This window comes from Delphinus delphis, chromosome 9 (genome assembly GCF_949987515.2).
Source record: "Delphinus delphis chromosome 9, mDelDel1.2, whole genome shotgun sequence".
In the NCBI taxonomy this organism is placed as follows: Eukaryota; Metazoa; Chordata; class Mammalia; order Artiodactyla; family Delphinidae; genus Delphinus; species Delphinus delphis.
In genome coordinates this window covers 48,886,960-48,899,592 of record NC_082691.1, presented here as the reverse complement: position 1 = coordinate 48,899,592, position 12,633 = coordinate 48,886,960, and the positions used below count along the sequence as shown (strand labels likewise).

The 12,633-nt window shown below is 40.1% G+C and overlaps 1 protein-coding gene across 7 annotated transcripts in view; it reads left to right on the top strand.

Moving 5' to 3' along the window:
- ASB4 (ankyrin repeat and SOCS box containing 4) overlaps positions 1-12,633 on the top strand; it is a 149,120-nt gene that overhangs the window by 124,642 nt on the left and 11,845 nt on the right. For 5 of the 7 annotated variants that reach the window (XM_060020499.1, XM_060020498.1, XM_060020497.1 and 2 more), the window contains 2 exons: positions 7,892-8,005; positions 8,914-11,109. In XM_060020499.1, coding sequence (XP_059876482.1) covers positions 7,892-8,005; positions 8,914-9,102 — 303 coding nt within the window. In that variant the 3' untranslated portion in view covers positions 9,103-11,109. Of the gene's footprint in view, positions 1-7,891; positions 8,086-8,913; positions 11,110-12,633 lie in introns of those variants that run through there. The other 2 variants (XM_060020502.1, XM_060020503.1) reach the window with 2 other exon arrangements.

The following is a 12,633-nucleotide window of genomic DNA, read 5'->3' as shown; positions in this document are numbered from 1 at the left end:
GTGTGCCAGGTGCAAATTGAAGCACCAGATGTGTGAAGTTGGGCTCCTGAACTATGAATGAATTATATTCCTGTATACATAACTTGGTTTGAGCTGTTTCTGAATAGGGGCTGGGAATAGGGTTGCCAAACCAAATACAGGATGCTCTATTAAATTTGAAATTCATCACTAATAAGTAATTTTTAGTATAAATATGTCCCATGCAATATTGGGGCCATATTTATACTAAAAATTATTTGTTGTCTGTCTGAAATTCGAATTTACCTGGTAACCTACATTATTATTATTTGCTAAACCTGGAAACCCTAGTTGAGAAGTAAATAATGTGTTACAGGAGGAGAGTGACTTTTAGCCACACCTCCTCTGTGTACAAGGTTTTGGCAGGAAGGGGGAGGTAAGGAATACCTAGGGACAGATTACCTGTATTGGGTAGGTGGGCAATGTGTCTTTAAACATAACCAGTGTGGTTTCCATGAAGAGTGAGTGTAGCCCGGGAATTAATGCAGAGCACAGGTCAGTTTTCTGAGTGGACACTTAAACCATGTGCAGAGCCTCATTACAAGCTTCTGACTTTCCCATGCTCTCTGTTTTCAAAATTCCAGTACAAGTATATTCTTGATTCAGGCCTTGGATTAATTTGAGCTGTCATCTCTGTCCTGGTAACTCTTAAATTTAAATCTTCATTTTGGATTACTCATCTGATTTCCAGCATACTTTTCAACATGGCTCATCCTTCTAGAAAGAATATATCTGGAGGTCTTTAGAGAAGGATGTGTATAGAGATCTGATGGATGCTATTTTCATATAATTAGCAACATCTTTGCATTAGAAAGGGAATTATTTCGAACTTTCAACAAAATCCAGCCTGTAATTACTATAATGATAATAGTAAAGAGTGGGGTTTTTTTAACATCTTTATTGGAGTATAATTGCTTTACAATGGTGTGTTAGTTTCTGCTTTATAACAAAGTGAATCAGTTATACATATACATATGTTCCCGTATCTCTTCCCTCTTGTGTCTCCCTCCCTCCCACCCTCCCTATCCCACCCCTCTAGGTGGTCACAAACCACCTAGCTGATCTCCTTGTGCTATGCGGCTACTTCCCACTAGCTATCTATTTTACGTTTGGTAGTGTATATATGTCCATGCTACTCTCTCACTTTGTCACAGCTTACCCTTCCTCCACCCCATATCCTCAAGTCCATGCTCTAGTAGATCTGAGTCTTTATTCCTGTCTTACTCCTAGGTTCTTCATGACCTTTTTTTTTTTTCTTCTTAGATTCCATATATATGTGTTAGCATACGGTATTTGTTTTTCTCTTTCTGACTTACTTCACTCTGTATGACAGACTCTACGTCCATCCACCTCACTACAAATAACTCAATTTCGTTTCTTTTTATGGCTGAGTAATATTCCATTGTATATATGTACCACATCTTCTTTATCCATTCATCTGTTGATGGACAGTTAGGTTGCTTCCATGTCCTGGCTATTGTAAATAGAGCTGCAATGAACATTTTGGTACATGACTCTTTTTGAATTATGGTTTTCTCAGGGTATATGCCCAGTAGTGGGATTGCTGGGTCATATGGTAGTTCTATTTTTAGTTTTTTAAGGAACCTCCATACTGTTCTCCACAGTGGCTGTATCAATTTACATTCCCACCAACAGTGCAAGAGTGTTCCCTTTTCTCCACACCCTCTCCAGCATTTATTGTTTCTATATATATTTTTTTTTTTTTGGTACAAGGGCCTCTCACTGTTGTGGCCTCTCCCATTGCGGAGCACAGGCTCCGGACGCGCAGGCTCAGCGGCCATGGCTCACGGGCCCAGCCGCTCTGCGGCACGTGGGATCTTCCCGGACCGGGGCACAAACCCGCGTCCCCTGCATCAGCAGGCAGACTCTCAACCACTGCGCCACCAGGGAAGCCCCTGTTTCTAGATTTTTTGATGATGGCCATTCTGACCAGTGTGAGATGATATCTCATTGTAGTTTTGATTTGCATTTCTCTAATGATTAATGATGTTGAGCATTCTTTCATGTGTTTGTTGGCAATCTGTATATCTTTGTAAAGACTGTTTCTTGTTCTAAATACCTGTACAATAGGATCTGTGTCTTTAAACCATTCATTTCACTGGTCCTTACTTAAGGATTAAAATAAGATCATCAGAATATATTTGAAAGAGCACTAAACTCAGATGAAGACCTAAAACCATGCTTTCTCTTACTGTGTGCCTCTCTGGGTTTCAATTTCCTCATCTCCAAGTTAGGGGGATTAGATAATTCCTAGGCTCCTTTGCAACTCTAACAGTCTATGATGCTCTTATGGTAGTTTATAAACTAGTGTTCAAAGCAATTAGTCAGCCTCAGGTTTTGTCTGTCTCTTTTGCATAGAGCTACATATCTGCCATCCTCATCCCAACTGCAGAGAAAAGAGCAGCCCCATTTGCCTCAATTTCCCAAGACCAAGGTTCTGGAAAAATTACCTGCCCACCTTGACCATCTTGTACCCATGGAGAAATCCTTCTAGTTATACTTTCCATATACTCAGAAATGCTGACTCTGGAAAAATTACCTGCCCACCTTGACCATCTTGTACCCATGGAGAAATCCTTCTAGTCATACTTTCCATATACTCAGAAATGCTGACTCTAACTCTGCAGAGGTCCCACAGCAATGGATGTCTAACTCCAGCCCACCTGCTTATCCCCTTAGGGAATTACTCTTTATTTAAGTAGACCTGGCTGAAAAAGCCATTGTCAGCAGGTCAGCTTTGTGCACTGTACCCAGACTATGTATGTGAATGGATCGTCTCATTAAACAAGTATTTATGTTGTGCCCATTTGGACCTAGCCACTGGGCAGGATGGTTCTGATGCCTTCACTGGTTTGGAGCTTCAATATACACATTTAGTCTGCAATGGCTTATGACTGCACTTTTTAAATTCGGGGACAATTAAAAGGAGTTGTGTGCTAGAGTTTGGCTCACAGTAGCTCACGAGAGCTGACTGTTAAATTATCAGGAATTTTGTGAGCTGATTGTTAAATGCAACGATTTTTAAAAATTAAGTCGTATAAACCTACAACATGGGGCTTCCCAGGTGGCGCAGTGGTTGAGAGTCTGCCTGCCGATGCAGGGGACGCGGGTTCATGCCCCGGTCCGGGAAGATCCCACATGCCGCAGAGCGGCTGGGCCTGTGAGCCATGGCCACTGAGCCTGCGTGTCCGGAGCCTGTGCTCCGCAATGGGAGAGGCCACAACAGTGAGAGGCCCGAGTACCACAAAAAAAAAAAAAAAAAAAAGACCTACAACAAAGTATACTAAAAACAAAGGTAATAAATATTCAAAACACACTACCTGCCAATTATTTTACTCTACATATCTATGCTCCTGATATTATTTGCATATGTTGGATCTATATGGTGGAAACACTATATAATGATGTTACTATACATATCTTCCCCACCATACATTCAGGGACCTCAAATAGGCCATGATGCAATTGTTTACACCACAGAAATCAGCAAATGCTACCAATCAGACCTTAACTTATTGCTTTGTTGATGTCTAGACTTCAGAAATTGATGGAGAAATGTTACTAATGTAGATTAAACTTAAAAATTTGTAGTGTGTGGTGTCTGTAGCTATTACATTGTGAATAGTACAAAAAATTGAGAAATATGCTTCCAATATTCAAAAAACTATTAAGCGCTTCCACATAGAAGTGACTTATGTCATTGATGAGTGAGTGAGTTTCCAATATATGTCTTCATTGTTTCACATTTGTGAAACAGTTACTCCTTAATGTAATAAAAATGTCAACCAATGTAAACATAGGAACTACATGCACGCTTCAATTGCAGACACAGGTTGGCTATGAATACAACTCATATCTATACAAAATTGATATAAAAATCAGTGATAGCATTCTTAGAGTACCAACTGGCTATATGGAATAGAAAATAAATTATATTGGGTATTTTATTATTTGTAAATTGAGGGCTTCACATTCTTTATATTAGCAAAACTTATAATATACTTATAAACATATATGCCTGTTGTTGAACATTTTCTAGTACACCATTGACTCAAACCTCTATTCGGTAGAGCCCCTTCTGGTTGCTCTATTTGTTGGGGCTGGCACAGTCCTCAGGTGAGGCCATGCCTCCTGAGGCCAGGCCATATGATCACCTCAATAGATGCAGGAAAAGCCTTTGATAAAATTCAACATCCATTTATGGTAAAAACTCTCCAGAAAGAGGGCATAGCGGGAACATACCACAACATAATAAAGGCCATATACAGCAAACCCACAGCTAATATCATACTCAACAGTGAAAAGCTGAAAACATTTCCTATAAGATCAGGAACAAGAGAAGGATGCCCACTCTCACCATTTTATTTTATTTTATTTATTTATTTATGGCTGTGTTGGGTCTTCGTTGCTGTGAGCGGGCTTTCTCTAGCTGTGGCGAGCGGGGGCTACTCTTTGTTGCGGTGCACGGGCTTCTCATTGTGGTGGCTTCTCTTGTTGCGGAGCATGGGTGCTAGGCACACGGGCTTCAGTAGTTGTGGCTGGTGGGCTCTAGAGCACAGGCTCAGTAGTTGTAGCGCATGGGCTTAGTTGCTCCGCGGCATGTGGGATCTTCCCGGACCAGGGCTCGAACCCATGTCCCCTGCATTGGCAGGTGGCTTCTTAACCACTGCGCCACCAGGAAAGCCCCTCACCATTTTTATTCAACATGTTTTTGACTTTTGGAGTCACATAGACCTGAGTTTGAATCCTATCTCTGTCATTTATTAGCTAAATACCCTTGTTTAAATTCTCTCACCCTTTGATTTTAAATCTGTAAAGTGGAGATAATTATAGGACTAACCTCATAGGTTGTCTGAAGATTTAGCAAGCTAAACATGCAAAGATTTAACACAGGCCCTGGCACATGATAAGTCCTCAAAAAATGGTAGCTGTAATTTTTTTCCTTCATCCTCTCTCCTGCCTATTAGGATGCATCAAGCTTCAGACCATGGTTCTCTACCTTTTCCGTTTATATCCATTTAGCGTATGATTGACCTAACCAGCACATTCCTTGATGATGCACAGATCTCCCTCTCCATCTTGACCTTCTCATTAGAGCATCCATCATGCACATTTTTAACTGACATTAGGACATAACATAAGAAATATCCTCCTGCTCATTATCTGACCGTCCTCAAATTAGTATGCCCTTCCTATTTCCTCATTTCCATCGGTGGTACCCCTATTTGTACTTGATCTTAGGCTTCAGAGTTGCAGTCTTTACTCTCTATATCTGATTAGTCATTAAACCCTACTTATTCTTTCTCACAGCTTCGGTTCTCGTGACTAATGGTGAAGCTAGCTGAGAAGCCGTTTGGTGCACTCCCATTCAGTCTCCTCAGGGCTCCCTGCCCTTGATATCCTTGTTTTTCCCTTTGTGCTTTTGCTCATGGTACTCAAGGGACACTGATGATCTTTAAGTTAGCCTCTTATTATTTACTGAATTATATTGCTCTGAACTCTGAAATACATATGTCTTTTATCTTCAACTGGGTTGTAAATTCCTTGAAGACAGAAGCAGGGCATAAACTCAGAATTACTGTCACAGTGCTAAACACAGTGCTCAATAAAGGTTTCCCAATGGAATGAATTGATTGAATATAACCCTTTCTTATTAAGAATACATAATAGCTTCCTATTGCCTATTAAGTCAATCCCAAGCTCTTCAGACTGGCCTTCCAGGTGTACTGTCAGCTGACTCCATCTTACCTGCTCTTAACTTTAGTTCTTTCCTGACATGGGCCCTTCATTCAGGTGACCTTGGTACACACACACACACACACACACATACACACAACTGGGTATTAAAATACTCATCCTTCTGTCTCAGTTTTGCCTGAAGTCCCAAGACATTGGGTACTTACCACCTCACATTGAAAAATGCAATGCTAGACCACCCTGGATGTTGGAGTTTGAGTTCAGTCAAACTCTTTCCCTGGAGGTAGGAGACAAGGTGTGTAAAAGTTCCAGTCCTCTAATGAAGGATTTGTCTTTCCAGTAACCAGTCCACCTAATGAAGCTCTCTAGGAGCCCCATTAAGACTCACTTCATTAGCATAATTGAAATGGTGGAAAGGAGCTCTTTGTCAAGAACCAGAGGCAAAGACCAAACATGTATTTCTTATTATACCACACCCACAAATACCTCCTTTCCAACTGCAGCTTGAAACAAGCCTAGGCTATGGGAGAGGAGAAACTTTTAAATAAAATTTGGAGTTTCAATTATTCAACTAAAATGGACATTTTTATTACTGAAATGACATTTTTCTCCTATCTAGAGTGACTGGAGTACTTTTTATTATTAAAAATTCAGTAGAGGGCTTCCTTGGTGGCGCAGTGGTTGAGAGTCCGCCTGCTGATGCAGGGGACGTGGGTTCGTGCCCCGGTCCGAAAGATCCCATATGCCGCGGAGCGGCTGGGCCTGTGAGCCATGGCTGCTGAGCCTGCGCGTCCAGAGCCTGTGCTCCGCAACGGGAGAGGCCACAACAGTGAGAGGCCCGCGTACAGCAAAAAAAAAAAGAAAAAGAAAGAAGAAAAATTAAGTAGAAACAGGTGTGAGCCCTGCCTGAGGTATCATGCCAGGAGTGGAGAAGGGTTCCAGGCAGTGGGTTTGTGTGAGCAGGAGAAAGCGATAATGGAGCTGTGTTTTTATTTTACCCTTTGAAGTACCTCTCTTTCAACACGACTGTTACATTTGCTGATGCTGCACATGTAGACAGGCCTGTAAGTGTATGCAGGCAGGCACACAACACACACACACACACACGCACGCACCTTTCTACCATTTAGGATCTACAGTTGAACTCACCTCCTCCAAGAAATCATTCCTGGTTAGCGCAATTCACTCAGCTCTCTCTCTTGGAATTTCTATAATTCCTCTTTTTCAAACCCTATAATCTAACACTTATGTATGTGAACCAACCATACATCTCCATTGATCTTCTCTTCTTTCATTTACGTGTTTTTGCTTCTCATTCTTACAGTAAGCCTCTCACCAGAAACCGGTGTGTTTTACTTTGGGGTATGTCTCATCTATTCCTCCATTGTCACTTAATAAAGGCTGCATGATTGATTAGTCAGATATGTCCAGATTTCATGGTAACATCAAAGGTTGGCTAAATATCCAGTTTAGTCTAAAACCTAAAGCTAAATCTTTCTGCCTCCTGATGGAAATGCTGGCCACCTCGACTCGGCTTTCCAGTTTTATTTGGTTAGTCAGTGAACTGTTGAACAGAGTGTGCTAATGAAATAACTAATCTTCATGTGATCTTTTATTGCTGATGAAGGTTAAAATACCAGCGAGGGTGATTTGGTACGTGACGTTAGTCCTCTTCAAGCACTGCACTGGGAAGACAGCTTTGGTTAACTTTCATGTTACTCTATAGTTTGTTTTACCTCATAGTCACCCATAGGCTTAAGTTCTTGGATTACTAACATTCAGCTTTTTGCTAATAAAATTTTCTGTAGAACTAGGAGAATTTCCCAGACAGCTGGAAGTGTATTTTGAGACCGGCCTCTCTCAAAATTGCTTTTACGAGCAGGGGATGCATTTCGTCAGGCCCCCACCCTCTTTGTTAGCACCTCTTTTTCACTTGCTCCTGGATGATGAAGGAAATTAGTCTTATGTTATTAATCCTCCCATCCACCATGGGGGCTGACAGTGTGTTTGAATACTCAAAGGCATGAGACTTCTCAAAAGCATTTCAGGGCTCCAAAGAGGCTTATCGGTCCATGAAGTCTTGATGTCTCTGTGCATGGAAAAGATGAATCATATATGTGCATTGAACAGATGAAACTCTATGGTGTCTCTGCAGGTGATACAGGCTTGCCATTCTTGTCCCAAAGCAATCGAAGTTGTCGTCAATGCCTATGAACATATCAGGTGGAACGTAAAGTGGAAAAGAGCTATCCCTGATGATGACTTGGAGGTAAAGCATCAATTCACTTCCTGTGGGTTTTGCTCTAAAGTACTTCCATAGTGCAATGGAAGTGCAGGAAATTCTAATTCAAAAAATGGGTTTTGAGAATGCTTTTAAGAATTTGAGGATGCTACACAAATACAATAAGACAAAGGGTTATAAAATGCAGGTGTGAGAATAAATAAATAAATAAATAAGTAGGTAGTGCTTAGGAGCATCTTGGGAGTTTCTCCATCTAAGGGCAAGTTGAACAGTTATATAAAGGTGACAGTTTTACTTTCTTCCCATCAATTTAGATGAATTTAATAATAAGAAGAAGAAGAATATTTGGGATTGTTCATATAGCATTTTTATCAGAAGTTTAAATTGTGTAGATTATGTCACTCCCTTTAAAAAATTGTCTATTATTTATATAGATTAATTAATATTAATAATTATATAGATTAATTAATTATATAGATTATTTCATTCACTTTTAAATAACCTGAAGTCTGTAATAGGCAGGTAACAGAGTATCAACAACTTTGTGATGAGTCATGCAGAAAGCCGTTGGCAAAGCTGAGTCCTCATGCTGCGTGTGGACTTTGCTGCCTTTGTGAACCAGCCCTTCCACCTAGCCTCATGTTCTTGGTTTTAGCTGTCACAGGCTGGCCCCAGCACGGGAGAGACGTTGGGCACAGAGTACAAAGCTCACTGGGCCTAGAGGCTAATGGCTTAGGTGCAGTCTTATTCTGCTACTTATTAGCTATCTTAGCTTTAAAAAGTTACTTAACCTGCCTTAGCTTCATTATTCATGTTTAATTTTGCCTCCCCATCAGAGACCGTGGAAAGTAGGGACTAAACACATCACTATTGATTTCTATTGACGTAAACTCTGAGGCTTTTCTGACTTTAACATGTGTTGCCTTCCTTTTCAGAGATACTGGGATTTTTACCACTCTCTCTTCACTGTGTGCAGTAACTCTCCAAGGACTCTCATGCATTTATCAAGATGTGCCATTCGAAGAACGTTGCACAGCAGATGTCACAGAGTAATTCCTTTGCTTTCCCTCCCATTGTCATTGAAAAAGTACTTGCTTTTAGAGCCAGAGGGAATCATTTATTAAGCCTTATGAGACAGGAGATCCCAATTCTAGATGTTTAAGTGGACTCGCTGAGTAGACACAGTTTGCATAAATAAAATGGTACTTGGGTTGATTATAACACTTCAGGGATTTAAAAACACTTTACAAACACTATGTCATTAATCCTAGAATATCACGGTGAGGGGAAATAAACGAGGTAAAGTTAAGGTAGTCTCAAAAACAAGAGCGTATCCAGAAGGTCCTGACATAACAATAATAATTAATATGTATAGTGCTCTTACTTGGTGCCTGCTATAATTTTATAAGATTTTTCATATGTTATCTCATTTGAAATGGGACCCAGGTTTTCTTACAACCAATTTCATCCTCTCCCTTATCAGTAATAAGTTTACATTACCGTTCAGTTGGCAAAATGCTAGGCTTTAGGATGGGCCTCTTAATCTTGGTGTCCTCCACCCACTCCCACTTAGCAGAAACTACTATGGCTAGTTTTGCAAACTCCTTTCCATATACTAAGCTCCTCAACTTACTTTTAGTGGAGAAAGCACGAGCATACTCAAAACAAAGAAATCTTTGAGTCAAATTAGAAATGAAAAACAAAGATCAGTCCACTTGAAAGTCAAAATGGACATTTGAACACTCTCATTGAACCAAAGACTGGAGATGCAAAGATGAGTCCGAAGCGAGGACTCCTGCCCTCCAGGATCTCACCATTTCGCAGAGGATCCGGACATGTAAGCAGGGAACTGCAGTGTCAAATGTCAGAGGCAAGAGTAGAGGTGCAGATTCATTCTTATTGCTTGCCTTTCAAAGTCGTGTTTCTGACATGAAGTGCGGTTTTCTTTGAAGCATGATGATAAAGAGTGAAGGGATTGTGTGTAGTAGAGAGATCTCCGGCTGCTATGAGTGTAAATGTAAATGTATTCACTTTAAGTTTCCAGGCACATGTACTTATTTTTATTTTAGAATGATTTCGTGCGTAGTGCTTTCCCAGACTCCCTGGGGAAAATATTGCACACTCAGTGGCACCCATGTGTGTGTGACAAGGAAGTTTAGGAAAATGTGTGCAAGGAAACGTGCGAAGGGAAAGACTTAGGTTGATTACTTTGGTCTTTTTATGTAACAGACTGACATTTCAGAGCATTTTGGCTAGAAGATAAGGGGCACTTTGCTGGTGATGGCCAGCTGCAGAAAGCACATGGAAAGACTTTGTGAAAATGGTAAAAGTTTGAGAAACTTGGAAAGACTAGTGTGTTAATCAGGTTTGTTAGCAGTTTGCAGAAAGAGAAACGTAGATGATTAACCTCTGGACCTCATGGTTTATGAGGCCAACTTCGCTTCACTTTTTGTTCTTGCTAATCACTTTTAGATAAGCTCATTGACTCTTAGCATTGCCTTTTAGAGGTTACAGCAGAAGTAATTAAGCACAAACAAATCTATTTGCCAGTTATGAGCAGGGGTTTTTTTTTTTGGTTGTTGTTGTTGTTTCTGTGGTGTGTGTGTGGTTCTCCATCTTGTTTAACCTTAGATGCTTGAGTTTGCAGTAGAGATGATGTCAAATATTCCACTAGCCTGACACGTAGACTCTGCTTCACATACTGGGATTTGCATATTCCTGGTGCCATGTAGGAAAAATCATAAGTGGATACAATAATCTTTCTGAAGTATCAGTTCTACTCAGATATTTTGGGAGAAATATTTTATACTAAAATAAGATCTGTATTATGGAATAGAATACTATATTTGTATGAACCATTCATATAAAATATGATCCTTCAAAAAACAGTTTGCTTACAGCAAGTGGTGTTAGAACACATTCTAGAATGCCAGTCAGAGGTGCTGGGAGAGGATGTTCCTTGCATGGGGAAGTAACATATCTCAGTTGGCCTGCTGTGCTTAAACATTCTGTGCTAATCTAGCATGTGGTACAGGACTACTTGCTTTGAATGGTTTATTTGTGGATTTAAAGTTATTTCTCCTCATCTTTGAACTTTCATTTAGGGGACTTAAATAAAGCTCTTCTCTTTCCTTTCATCTTTGTGAGTTATTTGCCGATAAGACTTTTTCCTAGCTGACTTTTCAGCAGTTAGACTGAAGAACTCTACATGATCCATTGCTTTATTCAACATTGGGAAAGAAAAAGAGAATGAGGAAATGTGCCTGTAAATAAATAATACTTTCAAAGGAAAGTAAAGGGTAAACACAAATAAAACACAGGCTATTGCTATAGGAACAAGAGTATTTTAATAATAATAAATTGCACTGAATCATACTCTTCCATCTGTCACTATCTCTGTCCTCCTGGGTTTCTAATTTCTTTTCATTCTCACCATTCAATCAACCATGGGCAGGAGAAACAGAGGAAATTATATCCTGATGATACCGTTGTTACTTTTTGTAAATAGTCACTTTAATGACTGTAGATTACATGGGAAGAAGAATCTTTGATATGAGGGAAAGATCACCCATCCAGTTTTCTCCCTTTTCAGGAGGTAGACACACTTGAGTTCTATTTTTTAATCACCTAGTGTTACATTGTCACTTTGTCCTTCCATCCTGAACCCAGCGGCTTCTAATAAAAAACACAGCAGTAAAAAACTGATTGTAAGGATGAGAAAAGTAACAAACCATTTGCAGTGGATCATCAATGTTGGAAAAATCAGCTGAGCCTTATGTTTTTGTTACACATCTGATTGTTTATGAAGAACTCTTGAAGTTTTGAACAGCACACTTTCAAAACTTTTTTGAAAAATCCAGTTATTCACTTATTTTCTTTGAAACACAGACACCATAGCTAATCTATGGAAGGAATTCATTGTCACTTCCTTTGGAGTATAAACAGATACACTACAGTTAGATGTTAAGAATTTTGGCTCCGGTGCCTGTCTATCCGGGTTTATATCCTGACTCTCATCCTTATTTGACCCATTATCTAGAGAAAATGACATGCTTGCTGCATGCCTCAATTTCCTCATTTTGGGAATGATAATGGTACCTACTTCATAAAACTTTTATATGATTGTTTTGAGGTGCAGGGGAGGAAAAAGTTTTGCCTGACTCTTTTAGGGTCCTTGGCTGGGTCAAAGACAGATTAACAGGAGGGAAGCATACAAATTTACTTAATATAAGTTTCACATGACATAGGAGCCTTCATAAGGAAATGAAGACCCTGAAGAAACAGACTTGAGTATTTTTATGCGAGGTTTGATGATGAGTGGACAGTTGTGTAGCAATATGATAGGTTAAGGAGTATGAGGTCAGTGTGGTAAACTGGGGGAAACCCGGACCTGTTCGTTAGGATTCCTCTTGGTGTCCGTTTGTCTTAGAAGATAAGGATGCTCCTTTCCTCCAGATTTAGGGAGGGCACTTCCCACAGGAGGGTTTTATGATTTGTTTCAGGGAAGAAGGGGAGGGGATTGTCAGAGTGATCTTCTTGCTTATGCTGTTTTCTTAAACTCCTTCAGCTTAAATTAGACACTGCGCCAAGGTGCTGTCTATGGGAACAGTGTGTCTGGAGCCCCATCAGAGGGTTAAATTGTTAGTACATTAAAG